Source organism: Otolemur garnettii, unplaced genomic scaffold, assembly GCF_000181295.1.
Source record: "Otolemur garnettii isolate 467f Iridium unplaced genomic scaffold, OtoGar3 scaffold00020, whole genome shotgun sequence".
In the NCBI taxonomy this organism is placed as follows: Eukaryota; Metazoa; Chordata; class Mammalia; order Primates; family Galagidae; genus Otolemur; species Otolemur garnettii.
Genome location: NW_003852415.1, coordinates 21,080,541 through 21,097,039, shown reverse-complemented (window position 1 = coordinate 21,097,039; position 16,499 = coordinate 21,080,541). Strand labels below are relative to the sequence as shown.

Genomic DNA, 16,499 nt, shown 5'->3' with positions numbered 1-16,499 from the left:
GGCAGCCAGCTGAGGATGTCTCCCTTCCCTTGGTAACTGCGAAGCATACCCTGCTGGTCCGAGTGAAGTGCTTCACTAAAGAGGGCATCCTGAGGCTCTCTGGGGAGGAAGCCACTTAATAGTCCACTGGTGGGACTGACCGGGAGGGCAGGTGCTGTGGCAGGCAGTTTGCCTGAATGATCTCATTTCCTTCTAGCTGAACCCTCTCACTTTTAACCTAACCTTGCCGACCAGGACACTTAGGTCTAGGGTGGTTAAGGAATAGGGCCAAAGCCAAGTTTCTGATGAGGGTCAAGCCTGAATTTGAACTCAGGTGTATCTAACCCTCTTGCTTTTATTGGATTGTGTGAAAGGTGCACATTGAGGTAATGTTGGTTTGTTTCAGGAAGCCTGCGTTTAATGGAGGATTAAAGGGGGTGGGCTGTCATACAGCTTTTTTTGGTATAATTTTAATTAATTTGATTTGTTATAATAAGCTTGTATAACTTTTGTATCCAAACATATAAATTCACATAAACATATACACGTACATACAAATAGATTTCTCAACCTTTCAGTTCCCAAGAACCCTACAAATGTCCCCTTTCCCCTTTCCCTTCCCATGCCCCCTTCACCCAGCCATCCAGCCAATCAGCAGGCCAGCCATGTGTACATCACCCCCGACCTCCCAGTCACATAACACACACCAGCCACTTTCCTGGCTTCCTCAGCTAAGGGTCCCACCATCTCTAGACTTTAACTCTATATTAATGAAGGAGAGTATACATATGGGGACTGGAGCGGTGTTGGAGAGGAGGGAATCCTGCTGAAATCCAGACTGAGGCCTTAGAGAGTAACTGCCCCAGGGTCATGACATCACACAATGGAGCCAGGGTGTGCCCGTGTTCAGCCAGAGTGGCCTGATGCAGGACATAGGATACTGGCTCACTTGACCGAGTTCTGGGACCATCACCTGGTCTCTTTGAGCCTCAGTTTCCTCAAATGTGAAGTGTACTAGATAGTTAGAATTATTTTGATAAAATAGAATAATTTTGTTTATAGAAGACTATAGTCAAGACATGCCATTTCTTTCTACCTATAAGCAGAAATAGGTATATGATCTGATCTTGGGATGTAAGGCTTTAGGTTAGCAGTGTCCCCAAGGAGCCCTTATTCCATCAAGCACCTGTTGCTAAATCTTCTCCAGATCGGTCTCCTGCCAAGTAGCCATGCACTACTGCCTGGGTGTCACTTCCAGGGGGATAAGCCTACCACCTCCTGGGATGTTCCTTTCTACCTATAGACAGAGCCGGATGTTTGGAAGTTTTCTCTTACTTGGAAACCTGCACCTCTGAAATGGTTTTGTGGATTACACCGGTCATTAATTGGCTACTTTCTTCCCCTCTCTTTCATAGTGCAACCCACCTCTAGAAGTTAAAGATTTATTTGTTGACATACAAGATGGCAAAATCCTAATGGCTTTGTTAGAAGTCCTGTCTGGGCGAAATCTGGTACGTATGTCACAAAAGAGTCAGGAAAAAGTAAAATGCCAAGGAAAACAACTGCTGAAGATTTCTTTTCAATGCAGATGTATGTGTGTGAGCCCACACCTGGACATGCCCAAGTTCTGTAACAGGAGACTTTGAAGGGTGACATTCCTTTACCAGTGACCCCGCGTGATATAATCATGTGTAACTAAGCAGTATCTGTTTTTCTTAAAGCAAATATGTTTTAGTAAATAAGTAAATGTCAAGTATTTTCTAAGTTTGTTAAGGCTTACGCTTAGAACTACACAGTTAAAATTTAGACAGCCAGCCATTACATTAGTTAAAGTGATAGCCAAGAATTGGCTATTGGAAAAAAATAAAGAGAAAGGCCTCTTATCAACCAAATTCTATTATTCATTCACCCTAAGCCTAAAAACTAGAACTGCTTGCTTCTAGAACATTCTTTTAAGTATGACTCGAGGTTGCATAAAGCCAGCTGATCTTGACATGCATTCCATTTCGAGTGTAACCAAACCTTTTATATTTCATATGTCTACTGTGTAGCCTTTCTTGTCCTCTTCACATAAAGCAGGTTTCTCAACCTTGGCACTGGTGACATTTAGGTGACGTTTAGTTCTTCACTGTAGGGAGCTGGCCTGTGCATTGTAGGATGTTTAGTATCTAACTGATAAATGCCGGTAGCACCCCCAGGTGTGAGAACCAACAATGTTGCAGACGTTGCCCAATGTTCCCTGATCCAGTGCACAGACTGATCAGACTGATCCTATCCATGGCACCAGGAGCGTCAAGGTTGAGAAGCCCCCCTTCTAGAGCCAAGTATTGGATTTGGCCTAGGTGACCCATCATGCCTAACACAAAGGTGCAGTGATGGAGTCACAGCCCTACCAAATCATAATCAGCCATCTCAGAGCTCTCCAGATCTACTTTTTGCTATAAGTTCAAAGTCAAGAATCCATACTTCTGTTCTCAGATACAGTGTAGCTGGAATCTTGTCACACCTCTTAAGCCTTCCCACCTTAGCTTTCCTGACAGCAAAATGGGAGAGGCCTGTTAGCCACACTCAGAGGGGCTGTGCAAAGTTGTGTAATGAATTCTGATGAAGGACACATTCATCGCAGCAAAGATAGTATTTGGTTTCTTAACAAGTGTTGCAATGAGCCAGCAGCATGTCCCCAAAAAGCTTCCTGAAAAAGTCTGTTCTGATTCCTTGTTCTGTGCTCCCAGCAACACAGCCTCCCTATTTGTTGCCATAGCACTAGCCACAAGCTGCCATGTCCTTGGTGGGTCTCTGTTGGGAGTCTTTGCTTCTGGAAGTGAGTCTAGAACAGGCCTGCTCTTCCCCATTAGCATGGCCTGGTACAGCTCACACCTGGTAGAACCCCCACCCCGACCCGGGAGCACTGGGAGCTTCCATTCGAGATAGCTTTGCTCTGGTGGCTTTGCTTCTGCAGACCCACCCTCTGTGTCTCTGTCTTTCTCTCTGCGTATGTGCCCGGGATAACTGTCCACAAAACTCTGGGCCAGAAAACAGAAACATCTGCTGCCACTGGGGAGGGTCTTTGCTGGATGATTTAGCCGCTGAGCAGCGATGCTGACAGCCGGTGCGCCCTGCCTTAACAAAAGCATCAGTTCAGTGGGGAGAACATGATACCAAAGTCTCTGGAGAAGAGGGAAGTCTAACAAGCCAGGAGCCAGAGCAGAGAGAAAAATTTGACAAATTTGTCCCTTGTTAGCCTACTCCATTTCCCCCCCATTCACCAGCTCCCGTGAATTAAGTTCCAAGTACTGTAAATAAGGCTGATGTTGAGGGCCCTCTGATGTTCCACTGAAGGTCCCGAGACGCACCTGTATGAGTTGGGATGTAGTCCAGGTGGGCTTTAGCTATGAGCCTCTAACTTTTTCTTGAAATTAATGTGGAAAAGATAAAGAAGAAGAAAAGCACGCCCGTCGGCACCGGTGGGCGTTCTGAAGCGCCTGTGTTGGTTGAATCTGCTTGTTTCATTCTGTTTTATTTTGTAGCTGCACGAATACAAATCCTCGTCGCATCGTATTTTTCGGTTGAACAACATAGCGAAAGCACTTAAGTTTTTGGAAGATAGCAATGTAAGTGTTTGAAGCACATCTCATGAACACAAACTTGTCCTGTTGCAAAGAGGACATCATTTGAAGTTTAGAGCTGGTTGCTAAGAGAAGTGTGAAAGGGGACTGAGTCAAACTGAGCTTAAATTTAATAGAAACCACTTAGGCAACCCACCAGTTGGGAATATGGTCCTTGAATCCCTCCCTGATGTGTTCAGTCTCTCAGGATGAAAACTCTGATGTTCAGCCACGGAAAGGGCAGAGCAGCTGACTAGCTCCCAGATTTTTAGAATTTAGTGGAAAACTCTTTTTTCTCCATTGCCTTGACAAAAAGGATGGGGAACATGTCAGAGTGTAAAACTTTCTCTTTAAAAGTTACATCCCTCCCTGATTCTGTGTTTGGAACTCTGCTTCAAGCCTTTCAGGAATGGGAAGAGGTGGCCCAAGAGAGCTGATGTTCCAAAGCTCCCCTTTCATTAGATTTCATCAATTAATATAAGTTTAAAAAAAAAGAAACAAACTCAGCTTCCTTGACACATGGGCACGCAGAGTAAAACTTTTATCCTAAGACGTGATTCGTTCCAGGTTCCTCATGGTAAGTAACAGAAGCTGACTTTGGCTGATTTAAGAGAACAGAGATTTGTCGAGAAGACACTGAGTAGCTTAAGGATGACTTGAAAGACTGGGAAACTGGGGACAGAACCCAGGGATGCAGAGCACCGGGACCCCTGCAGAGTCCCTCTGGAGGAATGGTGTGAGTGTAGCCCCACTACTCCACCCCCACCACCTCTGGCAGCCCCACCACCACGTGGGGAAGGAACTCTCTATTTCACCAACGTCTCAGCATCACATGTTCAGATTCAAAGGCTTAGACAGGACTGTATGGCTGATAAGCCTGGATTCCAGACATGGGGGAAGGCTCAGAATGTGACAGCCTCAAATCACATCACAGTTCATAGCAGCACAATTCACAGTAGCCAAAAGGCAGAAACAACCCGTGTGTCCATCCACAGACACCTGGGACATCAAATGTCATCTGTCCGTACAATGGACAGCCTTAAAAAAGAATGAAGCTCCAATATGTGCTGTAGCCCAGATGACCCTCGGAAGCATGCTCAGTGAGAGAATCTGGAGTCAAGGGACCCCATAGTCATCTGGTTCCATAAAGTACGTTGTCCAGGGCAGGGAAGTCTCTAGTGACAGAAGTAGATTTGTGGTTGTTTAGAGCTGTGTGGAGATGAGGTATGAGGGGTGACAGCTACAGGGATGGGTGTTTGAGAGAGGATAAAGATGTTCTAAAATTGACCAGAGTGACACTCGCACATATCTGTGAGTGCTCTGAAAACCAGTGAACTGTGCACTCGGGGCAAATATGGTGAGATGTGAATGACATCTCCATAAAGCTGTTTAAAAGGAGAGCGCACCCCTCTGCATGAAAAGGCTCCCCTTCCGTAGAGTCAGTTAAATTGACAGCTCTGCTTGACATGGGCCAGCAGTTCCAGAGCACAACTGCGTCTATTTCCAATCCTGGCTTCTCCCTCACTTCCAGGAACTGAGGCCATGTAAATTGTCTGGCCTCAGTTTCCACATTGGTAAAATAGGCGGGATAAAAGCAAAACCTCCCTGGGAGAGTTGCTGAGAAATGAATTGCCTGTCCTGTAGGGGCTGGCCACATGCCAGCACAGAGTGGGGACCCCGTGGGCTCCAGCCCCTGCTATGTTACCCCACTTGGTTGACTGTGATGTTCCTGACACCCACCTGCTCCCAGGAGCAAGCATTACAGGTGGCTCTTCTTAGCAGTGTCTACTCCTGAGCTGTGAAGGGGCCTGGTTGTCATAATAATGTGGGGCCTTCAAATAGCTGCCCCAAAGCTTTTGCTCTTCCTTCTGCCTTGTGGGCCTCTGAATACGCTTACTCGCTCAGCTGCCCCTGCAGGCAAGTCTGATAGAATGTAGGCACAGCTCTTCTACTGCATTAGTCACAACTACCCAGATAGTCGCAGGTTCACTTCCAGCCGTCATTTAGATCACATTTGCCAGGTGTCTTCTGTGGGTCCAAGGCTGTGCTCAGAACTGGGGACAAAGAAACAAGTTAGAAATATAACTGTGCCTTCGGAGTGCTTAGGTCAGGGAGACGAGGCCTCACAAACTATTGCATGTCACATCAAGGTAAGAAAAGGAGGGATGACCTGCACAGGAAAAAAGAGGACAGCTGAGCCAGGGCCAGGGACTAGCCGGTGTGCAGGCGTGGCGATGTGGAAGTGCACTGTAAAGGCTGGGGAAGGCCTGCCCTTCTGCAGTGCATCCGAAAATATCTCCAAACTGTCTGCAACAGTGGCTTCGCAGTTCAATAGAACATTAAAGGAACATCTTCTCCCTCTCTTATTTTTTTAAACATCTAGAAATATTCCAATATGAATGTATTTTGTCAGCCTTGTGCCCCACTTGGCCCCATTTTCCAGGACAGGTGACTGCCCCAGTGGGAAGGTGAGCGCAGCAGAGTGACACAAGTGGAAATGTGCATGTCAGATGCAGTCTTGGTCTCGTTCCTGGGATCCACAAAACACTCAGGGGCCCCTTGCAAGTGCCTTCCTGTCCCACTGTCCCCACCCTAGGAAGGGACAAACAGTGCCCAGAGCTGGGCGATCAATGCCACACAGCAGCCAGGACCTGGGTGCAGTCAGTGGCTGTCGCCATCCGTGTCTTCCTGTCTCTCCACAAATGCGTGCCACTGGGCAGAGTGTTTTCTCCCCTGTCAGAGGTAGGCTGCCCCACAGAACTGGCTCTGTGAGCTCCTGCAAGTCATTCAACCCCTTTGCACCTTCCTCATCTATGAAATGGGTGTATTTTGAGCATTAAAGAAACTAACCTGTGAAGACCTGTCAGCAGGTTTGACAGTTTGTGCTCCATAGAGGAAGCCATTATCATCATGGCCATTTTCACTCACCAGGCCCCTGAGTTATCTCCCTAGATGTGCCAGCCCAGAGAGGGAGAACGAATATGCCTGACCATTTGGTCCGCCTGTTTTCCATCTGGCAAAACCAGCTGAGTTAGGAAGAAGAGGAAGACTTTGTCCCTAAAGTTCTTCACTGAAGTCTGTTAAGTTGTCTGATCACCCCCAAAGCAAAACAAGTGGCTGGGCATGCAAGGCAAGGTCTCTGGAAATATTTGCTCCTTGGGCCCTTAAGCTACCACCTGCAGTGATCACCTTCCCTCTGCCAGCCTCTCTGTACCTCGTGGCCAGGAGAGTGCCTTATTCTCTAAATGGTCTTCTCAAGAACCACCTGCTCCCTGCCTGACCTTCCTCCTCTTCTCGGGATGGTGCACCTTTATATTTGTGGCACCCCTACAAGGCAGCTCTGTCTTTCTCTCACTTTGGAACCTCAGCTCAGAGGGCCATAGCTGTCACTTGCCATTTGGGCTTCCTCCAGTTCGGGGCAAGAGCCAGGATGATCCAATTGACTGCCTGCTTTAATTCCCCTGAACTGGAATGTGTTCAGCAAGCTACAAAGACAGAGGGACTGTCAGAGGCAGAGCTTTAGGAGTCGAGCAGGCCAAGACTGGCAAGTGATTCATCACATAGGACGTGCGCTCGTGATGAATGTGGGTGGAATATTGGACCTGAACTTGATCGGCTGTGTTACTCACAATATTGACAACTTCCTTCCTGGCCTCCAACCTGCTGGTGATGAGCCTGTGTTGTCTGAATTATATTCTTGGCATCAGCCTGCAAAACAGACTTTAGCCAGGAAACCCAGACGTCTCACTTCATTAAGTGAGCCCAGGCCTTACTGATTGGTGCTGTCGGAAACCCATGACAAACTGATAGGATCAGAGACTGATGTCAAACGGTTTAAAGAGCCACAAGGGGAAGGGAGAAGAAAGGAGTGGAGGAAAAAGAAAAGTGTTTGCCCGAGATGCTGTTCTCAGGTTTTCTTTCCTGACCAAGCAGAATTTTGCAGTGTGGGTCTGAAAATATATCTCAATGTACTTTATTCTTCCTCTCTAACCCCTGAAGAATGATTTTTACATTTTTAAGGGCTCCTTAAAAAGTAGAAGAAAATATGAAAGAGACTGTTAGAGCTGGCGAAGCCTTAAATATTTACTCTCTGACTTTCTCTAGAGGAGTTCGCAGAACCTGATCTATGTACAGTACTTAGATTTTGTTTGCAGAATGAAATGATGACTTAGGGCAGAGATCCTCAAACCTAAGTATGCATCAGAATTACTCAGGTCACTTGTTGAAATGTAGATTGCTGGGCCCCACCTCCGGAGGTCCTGAATACCTAGGTCTGGGGAGAATGTGCATTTCTAACCAGTGCCCAGGTGGTGCTGATGCTTCTGGTCTAGGGTCCAACTTGGCTTTAGGGGTTTGCCAAGAGAGTCATTCTATAGTCAGAACATAGTTAAATACATAGGTCATTCCCTAAGGTTTCTACACTAGGCATGTTATTACCAATTAGTAGGATATTTTGTAATGGTGCAGAAACCCTGGGTGTATAAACCTTATCCCAGCACACTATGTCTAATTAGCAGCAGACTTATCCATCCACAGTCCATGACTGCTCATGTTGGTGCTCTGTGTTTATCCCAAGGACATGCTAAATCCATTTGCTGGTGTTAGTGCAGTAGACAGACCAATTGGGCATTTGCCATCTCTCCTTGGAAAAGAATGACCGAACCTCACTAGCTGTATGACCTGCCCCCACTGAAACTTCCTCACCTGAATTACAGGACTAACAGAAGTACCTACATAATAGGGTTTCTGTGAGGATAAACTTGGTTTATACTTGTAAGGAGTTTGGGATAGTGCCTGCACATGGTAAGCACCACATAACTGTTCATTAAATATATTTTTGCATGCTGAGTGTGCCTGAGAGTGGCAGGGTAAACAAGAGAAATAGGCCCATGCGGGCACCAGAAAATACTATGTGTTAACCTTCCTGGACACCCCCATTCAAGCTCATGAATTGCTTCCCTCTAGGTAAAACTGGTTAGCATTGATGCAGCAGAAATAGCAGATGGCAACCCCTCTTTGGTTCTTGGACTGATATGGAACATAATTCTCTTCTTCCAGGTAAAGTAATTTCCTTTCTGTGACAACACACAGTAACTATCTTGAATCAACTGAACGCCAACAGAACAGAGTAGGGCCAGATCACAGGAGGCAGTGAGACTTAGTTTTCGGCAGATTTTTGTCTTTTTTGTTCACCAAAAAAGATCCTGAGGAACCTCATTGCTAAAACGTTTGAGTCCCTGTGATCTCAAAAGTGGTGTGAGCTTTGTTCTCTAGAAAATAAGACCCGTCCTCTGAGGATTTGAAGAGTTAAATATTGGGCGGCGCCTGTGGCTCAAAGGAGTAGGGCGCCATCACCATATACCGGAGGTGGTGGGTTCAATCCAGGCCCTGGCCAAAAACTACAAATAAAATAAAATAAAATAAAAAGAGTTAAATATTTACTTTGAAAAGTACCTTTGTTCTGAAGTGTCACAAGAACTGGGGAAGTGCTTCGAACCAAAAATGGGACTTGGTAAAGTTACTTTCCTAAAATGACCCACGTGCTTATTAGAGGTGATTAAAGAATGTGTACTAAAGATGCCCTGGGTAGGTTTGACCAATAGGAATCTAAGGAAAATAAATAGAAAAAAAGATACCGTAGGAAGAGGAGCATGTAACAGGCGAGACTTCATTGTTTCACCCTTTGCAACTTCAGCCTGTGTTTGGAAATGCAGATTTTATGGAGGAAGGAGTGGCCCTGTGCTTGGTGTAAGAAGATGGCATTTTAAATTGTACTTAAACATTTCCCTGACTAGGAGGGGTGAAGTGATGGTTCATTTTTTGCTTACCTTCCCAAGGATAAAAATGGTCCATGTGGGGACAATTTGCTCAGACTTTTGGCTGAATATGTGTGTCTTGGAGAGGAATGAGTACAAACAAGGTTTGGAGAGAAGAGATCCCATTCTGGGTGAGCCTTGAACTTAAAAAAACAAAGGCTTTCTCTCTGAGCCTCAGTTTCCATAACTGTTAAATGGGAGCAGTGATCACACACAGTATGTGATGAATAGCAAGAGAAGCCTCATGGAAAACCCTTTGTCAACTGGTCAGTGCTATACACAGGGTACTTGAACTACTATCTGCTTATCTGCTATTAAACTCCTTGAAAGATTCTGGAAACATTCTGAAAATGTGTTAAAAGTCAAGACCTTAAATTCATCTTAGAGCTTCATTCATTTATTTGGTAAATGTCTATTGAGTTTCTCTGAGGCACCAGATGTTGGACATATAAGGCCCTGTCCTCCTAACCCTCAAGGATCACAAACAAGTTAATCCCGTATTGTAGAACTCTATGGTGCAGGCCATGATCAAGGTATGAGCAGGATGTGTAAGAGGTCCAAGCAGGGGCAGCCAGCTCAAATGTGGGAAGGGAATGAGGAAAACTTCTTGGAAGAAGTGACATCAAAGCTGGGTTTTGAAGGATGTGTAGGAGGCCACTACACCAGTCCTTCTCAAACTTACTATTCATACATACTGCCTGTGGGAGGTATTGAAAGGCAGATTCTAATTCTGTAGGTAAGTCTGGGGCAGGGCCTGGGGTTCTGCATTTCCTACAAATATCCCCATGATAGGAGTTCAGAGATGGAGGGGCAGGACATCCAGGCAGCAGGACCAGGATGAGGAGAGGCCTGATGCATGATACATCAGTGATGGGCACTGGGAGGAGGGGGCAGGTGGAGTCAGGTGAGCATGACCTTGTGTGCAGTGGCTGGCTAGAGCTGGAGAGAGTCCTGGAGATAATCTTTCCCATAGAAGGTAACTGCACATACTGCCAGCCACAGCCATCGGAACGGGGTTTCTCTATCAAGAGAGGCGATTCTGCATTAGCTGATCCCTCCAGCCAGGGTTGACATGCTGGGAAGTCACTCATCGCTGGGATCTGAAATGCCATTTTCCTTCCAGATAAAGGAGCTCACGGGCAACCTCAGCAGAAACTCTCCATCTTCCAGCCTCTCACCCAGCCCAGGGGGCACAGACTCAGACTCGTCATTCCCACCCACACCCACCACAGAGAGGAGTGTGGCAATATCAGTGAAAGACCAGAGGAAGGCCATCAAGACCCTGCTGGCATGGGTGCAGAGGAAGACGAGGAAGTAAGCCACAGCCCACCCCACCACCTTGTTTAATAAGCTGTTTTCAGGCAGAAGGAAGAGCACCCCTTTCCCTGGGGTGGTCAAAGGAAAACAGAATTAATATTTTCTAAGGACCCAGTTACATTTGTGCTGGGTGCTTCATAGACGATCAGAATAGGGAAGCACTATGCATATTTTTTCAATTTTTGCAAATAAAAAAATGTACTTTGGAGAATGTTTAGTTTGCAAAAAGCTGGTGAGAGGATTTGCTAAAAGCTGGTAAGAGGATTTGAATAAAAATCATAGGGGCTTCCATCATGCTAACTTCATCATGCTAACTTCCAGAGTCTGTACCTACTTTAACAATAATAATACAAAGGCTAACATACCTGAGGTTAAGTTTGAACTTCCAAAAGCAAGTCAGGTGAACTGGAGATAAGTTCCAGCCCTTCTTGGACCCCATACCAGCAACTGGAGGGGGGGAGGGCAGGGGAGATTTCAGCAGTCACGTATTCAAGCCTTTTACCAGCAATGGGCCAACAGCCCCTGAGCTGTGTGGTGGTGACCACACCAACCTGGGGCTTCCCCGGCTGTGCTACGTACAGACCAGTTGAGATCCTGGTCTGATCCTGGTCTCCAGTGAATCACTTAGCTCTGTGAGCTTCATCTGCAAAATGGTAACTTGTCATCATTCACTGCCTTCCTGAATAGTTAGGATGAAATGAAATAAAATCTGTGAAAGCACCTTGCACAGTGCCAGTCCATAATCACTTCGCAAATATGAGTTCCCTTCTCCCTGGTATATGGATTAAGAGCTGACAATTGCAAACAATCATTAAAAGTTGTTAAAAATAAATCAACGAAAAGAGAGCTTATTGCCAGGAGTTAAGGTCCAAAGAGTGTGTGATTGTAAAGGAGAGGAGGGGTCTTAGGGTGATGGGACAGTTACGTGAATCTGTACCAGTGCAGTGAACATTGAGGACGTGTGAAAACTGGTGAGATTCAAATATCATCTGTAGCTTAGTTAATAATTATTTTAGATAAATGTGAATGTCCTGGTTTGGATAATATATTCTAGTAATGTAAAATGCAGTTATTGAAGGAAGTTGGGGGAAGAGTGGACAGGGACTCTATGTACTGTGTTTGCAATTTCTTATGGGTCTTAAATGATTTCTAAATAAAAAGGCTTTGGGATTTTTTTTCTTTAGTACAGTTCAGCAACCACAGTTGCGAGATCAGTGGTATCTTAGGAATACATTCTAAAGGAAATTAGTGCCTGGCACCATGTCTCCTCTTCTGTCGCTCACTTTTAAAATGATAGTTCTCTCTGTGTTAGACATGACAGTAGCCATCACTTAGTAAGTGGCTTTGTGGGCTACTAGCATTGCCCATTAGGTTAGCCATATGACACAACTGTTCTTGGGAGCTCAACCTACCCTTTCCCCACAAGATCACTGTGTGATGATCCTGTTTTATACCTGAGGAGTCTCAGAAAGGGAGGGTGACTTGCCCACGGCCACAGCGCTATGAGCATGCAGTGGGCCCAGAAGTGTAAACTTGTGCCTTTGTGGCTGTGTTGTTATTGCCTGGCATATCCTTGTTTGCTATGTTTCTAGTGTCACTGACATGGGATAAAATGAGCACTGAATAGGACTTGTCTTTTACACAGTTCATGTACACATGAACTTAAATTGCCCAAGAACTTTATGGCCTCCTGGTATATATCTAGGGACTTAGGAACATGGTCCTGTGGTTCCTTTTTGTACAACATATACCCTCCTATCCCATTTGTCTGGAAATGGAAATGAAAGTGGCCAGAGCAGTTCTGCAGGTGCTCCGGGGCCAGGGCACCTTTGCCTGGCAAGCTCAGCAGCTCTGGCCCCACTCAGAGGCGCACCAGGCTGCCACGTGCTGCCCTGCTCCCTGTGTGTCCATTAGCTAACCTATGTTGTGGCTGCCGCTGTTGTCTTCCTCCAGATATGGCGTGGCAGTGCAGGACTTTGCGGGCAGCTGGAGGAGTGGGCTGGCTTTCCTGGCTGTGATCAAGGCCATCGACCCCAGCCTGGTGGACATGAAACAGGCCTTGGAAGATTCCATGCGAGAAAATCTAGAGAAGGCTTTCAGCATCGCCCAGGATGCCCTGCACATCCCCAGGCTCCTGGAGCCAGAAGGTAACAGTGGTTCTCACCCACTCTCTTTCTTTCTAATTTTTTTTTTTTTTTTTAGAGACAGAGTCTCACTTTATCACCCTCAGTAGAGAGCTTTGGCATCACAGCTCACAGCAACCTCCAACTCCTGGGCTTAGGCAATGCTCTTGCCTCAGCCTCCCAAGTAGCTGGGACTATAGGCACCCGCTACAAGGCCCGGCTATTTTTTGTTGCAATTTGAGTGGGGCTGGGATTTGAACCCACCACCCTCAGTATATAGGGCCGGCGCCCTACTCACTGAGCCACAGGTACTGCCCACTTTCTAATGATTTTTATTATGAATGTACTACCTGCTGTTCCATGTAGAGAATTTAGAAAATACAGAAAAATCAAATGAAGACATTTTTATACAGGATATCTCCTGTTTACATCTTTTGTATTTACCTGGATGGAGTTAAAGAACAGTCTTCTTGGTACAGTATCTCAAGAATGGAGAAGCAAGCACCCTATGTACTCAATACTAATTTGAAACTAGTAAAATGAACAAGGCCACCCTAGAGAAAAACACAGTGAAATTCCAATAGAGGGACGGGGAAAGGGCTCAGTAAGCTCCCACCTCATGGGTACAATGTTGGGGTCTACGGCCCACGTCCTGGGTGAAGAGCACTACTAAACCAATGCAACCAATGTAACCCAATTGTATATACCCTTATATTAATCCAAAATTTTTTAAAGGACATTTGTATGTCTTTCTATCGTTCAGATCATATATTTTTCAAATATTTGTATGCATTTAATTATATTTTTATGTAAGTGGTATTGTTTGGTGTATGTATAATTTTGCCTTTTTTTACTTAACATCATAATATGACACAAGTGTTTTGCATATTGCTAATAATGTCTTCATTATAGATTTTTCTTGGCTGCAAAATAGTTCCATGTAGTGGGCATACTAAAATCTACTTGGCTCTTTCACTACTGGTTGACATCGAGGTTGTTCCAGAAATATTCAGAAGCTCACTGCAGTGAGCTTCTTATTGAGCTATGAGTGAATAGAGCTCAGCGTGCACCTCAGAGTATTCCTTTAAGGCCGAGTTCCAGTAGAGAGTGATAGAGTTAAGGGAGAATGTGCCTTTTAGAGATGTTTGGCTATCTCTGCCAAATTGTAGTCCAGGTGAGTTGGGCTACCTTAGGGCTCTTTGCATCATGTGCCTGGTTCACCAGACCTGTCCGCAGACCCAGCAGTGAGCTGTTTGCTCACAGGGGAAGAACTGAAATACCAGGGCAGAATGAACAGAATATGGGGCAAAAGGAGCCTTAGATTTTACATCCCAGCTCTTCTGTTCATCAGGCAGCTGTGAGATTTTACTCTCTCTGAGCCTAAATTTCCTCGGGGAGAAAATATAAAGAACAATTCCCAATAATTGAAGAGATCCTTCTTGAACAAGGGCTGTAGAATCCTACTGAATGTTATACATTCCTGTCTCCTGCTAATTCCTGTGTCTCTCTTAACAGATATCATGGTTGACACGCCGGATGAGCAGTCTATCGTGACTTACGTGGCACAGTTTCTAGAACGTTTTCCAGAGTTGGAAGCCGTATGTATTTTTGTTCTTTTTGTTGTTGTTGTTTTACCTCCTTTAATGCAGAAGTCATATAGTTCCATCCACTGGCAATCAGATGAAGCTGGGATGTATAACCAGTAATGATAAATTTACTGCTGAGCCCCTGAGCCAGCAGTAGGTGTTCAGTAAATTAACAGTGGGTCCAGGAAGAGGCTGTTGTTGCTGTCAATGATGTCATCATCTTGAACTTGGGCAGGGAGTTCAGTGGAGCTATGACAACTTTGCAAACATCAAATTCTGCTCCAAAAGTTGACCTCAAATCCCCTGAGCATTTCCTAGCCACATTTTGGTTTCAGAATGACAGTAGCCACCTGCTTATGTACAGAGGTTATGTTCCAAGACCCCCAGTGGATGCCTAAAACCTCAGAGAGTACTGAAACTTATGTATACCTTTTTTTTCCTATACATACATACCTACGATAAAGTTTGATTTATAAATTAAGCACAATAAGATATTAACAACAATAATAAGTAATAATAGAATAATTATAGCAGTATGCCAACATGCACTTTGGGGGCATTGTTGAGTTAAATAAAAGTGTCATAAACACAGCACTGTGATGCCCCGACAGTCAATCTGATAACCAAGACAGTTACTGGTGACTAAGGGATGGGTAGTGAAGACAGCTTAGACATGTAAGGGCAAAGGGAAGGAGCCATGTTCCAGGCAGGGTGGGAGCAGGATGATCAGAGATTTCATGTTACTCAGAATGGCATGAAATTTAAAACTTACACATTGTTTATTTCTGGAATTTTTTACTTACTATTTCAGATCACAGTTGACTGTGAGTTTCCAATTGAAACTCTGGAAAGTGAAACTTTGGAAAATGGGGGGCAACTAATATATAATATATATGAAGTCTAAAAGCAGGACAAGAAGTTGCCCCTCTCATAAACCTCTTCCCGAGCACATTATGAAAGAGGCTCACTTATAACATGGATTGGCTGCCTGACTTGTTAGATGTCAGGTGGAAGGTGCTAGCAGTCTACCAGATTTTATCAGTGTTAAAAATTAGAAAAGACGGTGATCATTCGAAAGACCACCTCTTTATTTTTAAAAATCCTAGGTTATACTCAGTGGCAGATTGTTTCGGAAGAGAATCGGACGTCTTAGAAATTGTCGTGGCTTCAATGAAGTCCCACCTACCCCGTCCACAACCCTGAGATGACAATATCAATGACAACAGCAGCCTTTTCTTGGGCTCACTGTTAATTTACTGAACACCTACTCCTGGCTCAGGGGACTCAGCAGTAAACCAGATGGATAAGGTCCCTGATGTTGTGTAGCTTTGTTCTAATAGGGGACACAGTTAAAGAGGCTACAAAAATGTAATTTCGGGTAGTTGTGAGTACTGGACAGAAAAAAAGAGCACAAAGCGGTAAAGACTGCATGTATGGAAGGGGGACTACTGTTTTTCTCAGAGACCAGTCATGTAACTGTGCCTGTGTCTCTCTGTTCCTACAGTCCGCCATGGCTATTTTATTATCTTCTTTTTATAGATGAGGATAAGGATGTGCAGAGAGGCTTAAACACCTCTCCAGGCTTACCCAGCTACCAAATACAGAGCTAGGGTTTGACCCCAGATCTCTGTGGTTCCAAAACTCAGGCTATTAGGCCCCTTATGACATACATTTTGCACAGAAGAGCCACACTGGCTGCTCTGGGGCTAGAGCCTTTATTCTGGCCCCAACCTGCGTGTGTTTCTCATCTGTCTCTGCACCCAGAACAATTCTCAGGGCACTTTGGAAAGAGGAATTCCCAGGCCGTTGTGCCACTTGGAGCTGTGTGCCCTCGAGCTGACTGTTTGGGCTCTCTGAATCACATCTCTATCACATCCATCTGTAAAATAGAAATATTGCCTGCGTTTTAGGGTTATGTGAAGAATAAACAGAAATATGAAGTACCTATTACTGAACAACTGAGGTTCAGCAAGTAGTGGTGATTTAGCCAATAGATACAAAGTAACAATTAGATAGGAAGCATACAGTGTAGCGTTCCATTGCACAGCAAAGCGACTTGTATACTTAATGTAC

General features: G+C 45.1%; 1 protein-coding gene across 2 annotated transcripts in view; it reads left to right on the top strand.

Annotated features, from left to right (window-relative positions):
• CLMN (calmin) overlaps positions 1–16,499 on the top strand; it is a 120,082-nt gene that overhangs the window by 83,659 nt on the left and 19,924 nt on the right. For both annotated transcript variants that reach the window (XM_023511522.1, XM_023511523.1), the window contains exons 3-8: positions 1,395–1,490; positions 3,507–3,590; positions 8,550–8,642; positions 10,524–10,714; positions 12,671–12,864; positions 14,356–14,438. In XM_023511522.1, coding sequence (XP_023367290.1) covers positions 1,455–1,490; positions 3,507–3,590; positions 8,550–8,642; positions 10,524–10,714; positions 12,671–12,864; positions 14,356–14,438 — 681 coding nt within the window. In that variant the 5' untranslated portion in view covers positions 1,395–1,454. The remainder of the gene's footprint in view (positions 1–1,394; positions 1,491–3,506; positions 3,591–8,549; positions 8,643–10,523; positions 10,715–12,670; positions 12,865–14,355; positions 14,439–16,499) is intronic.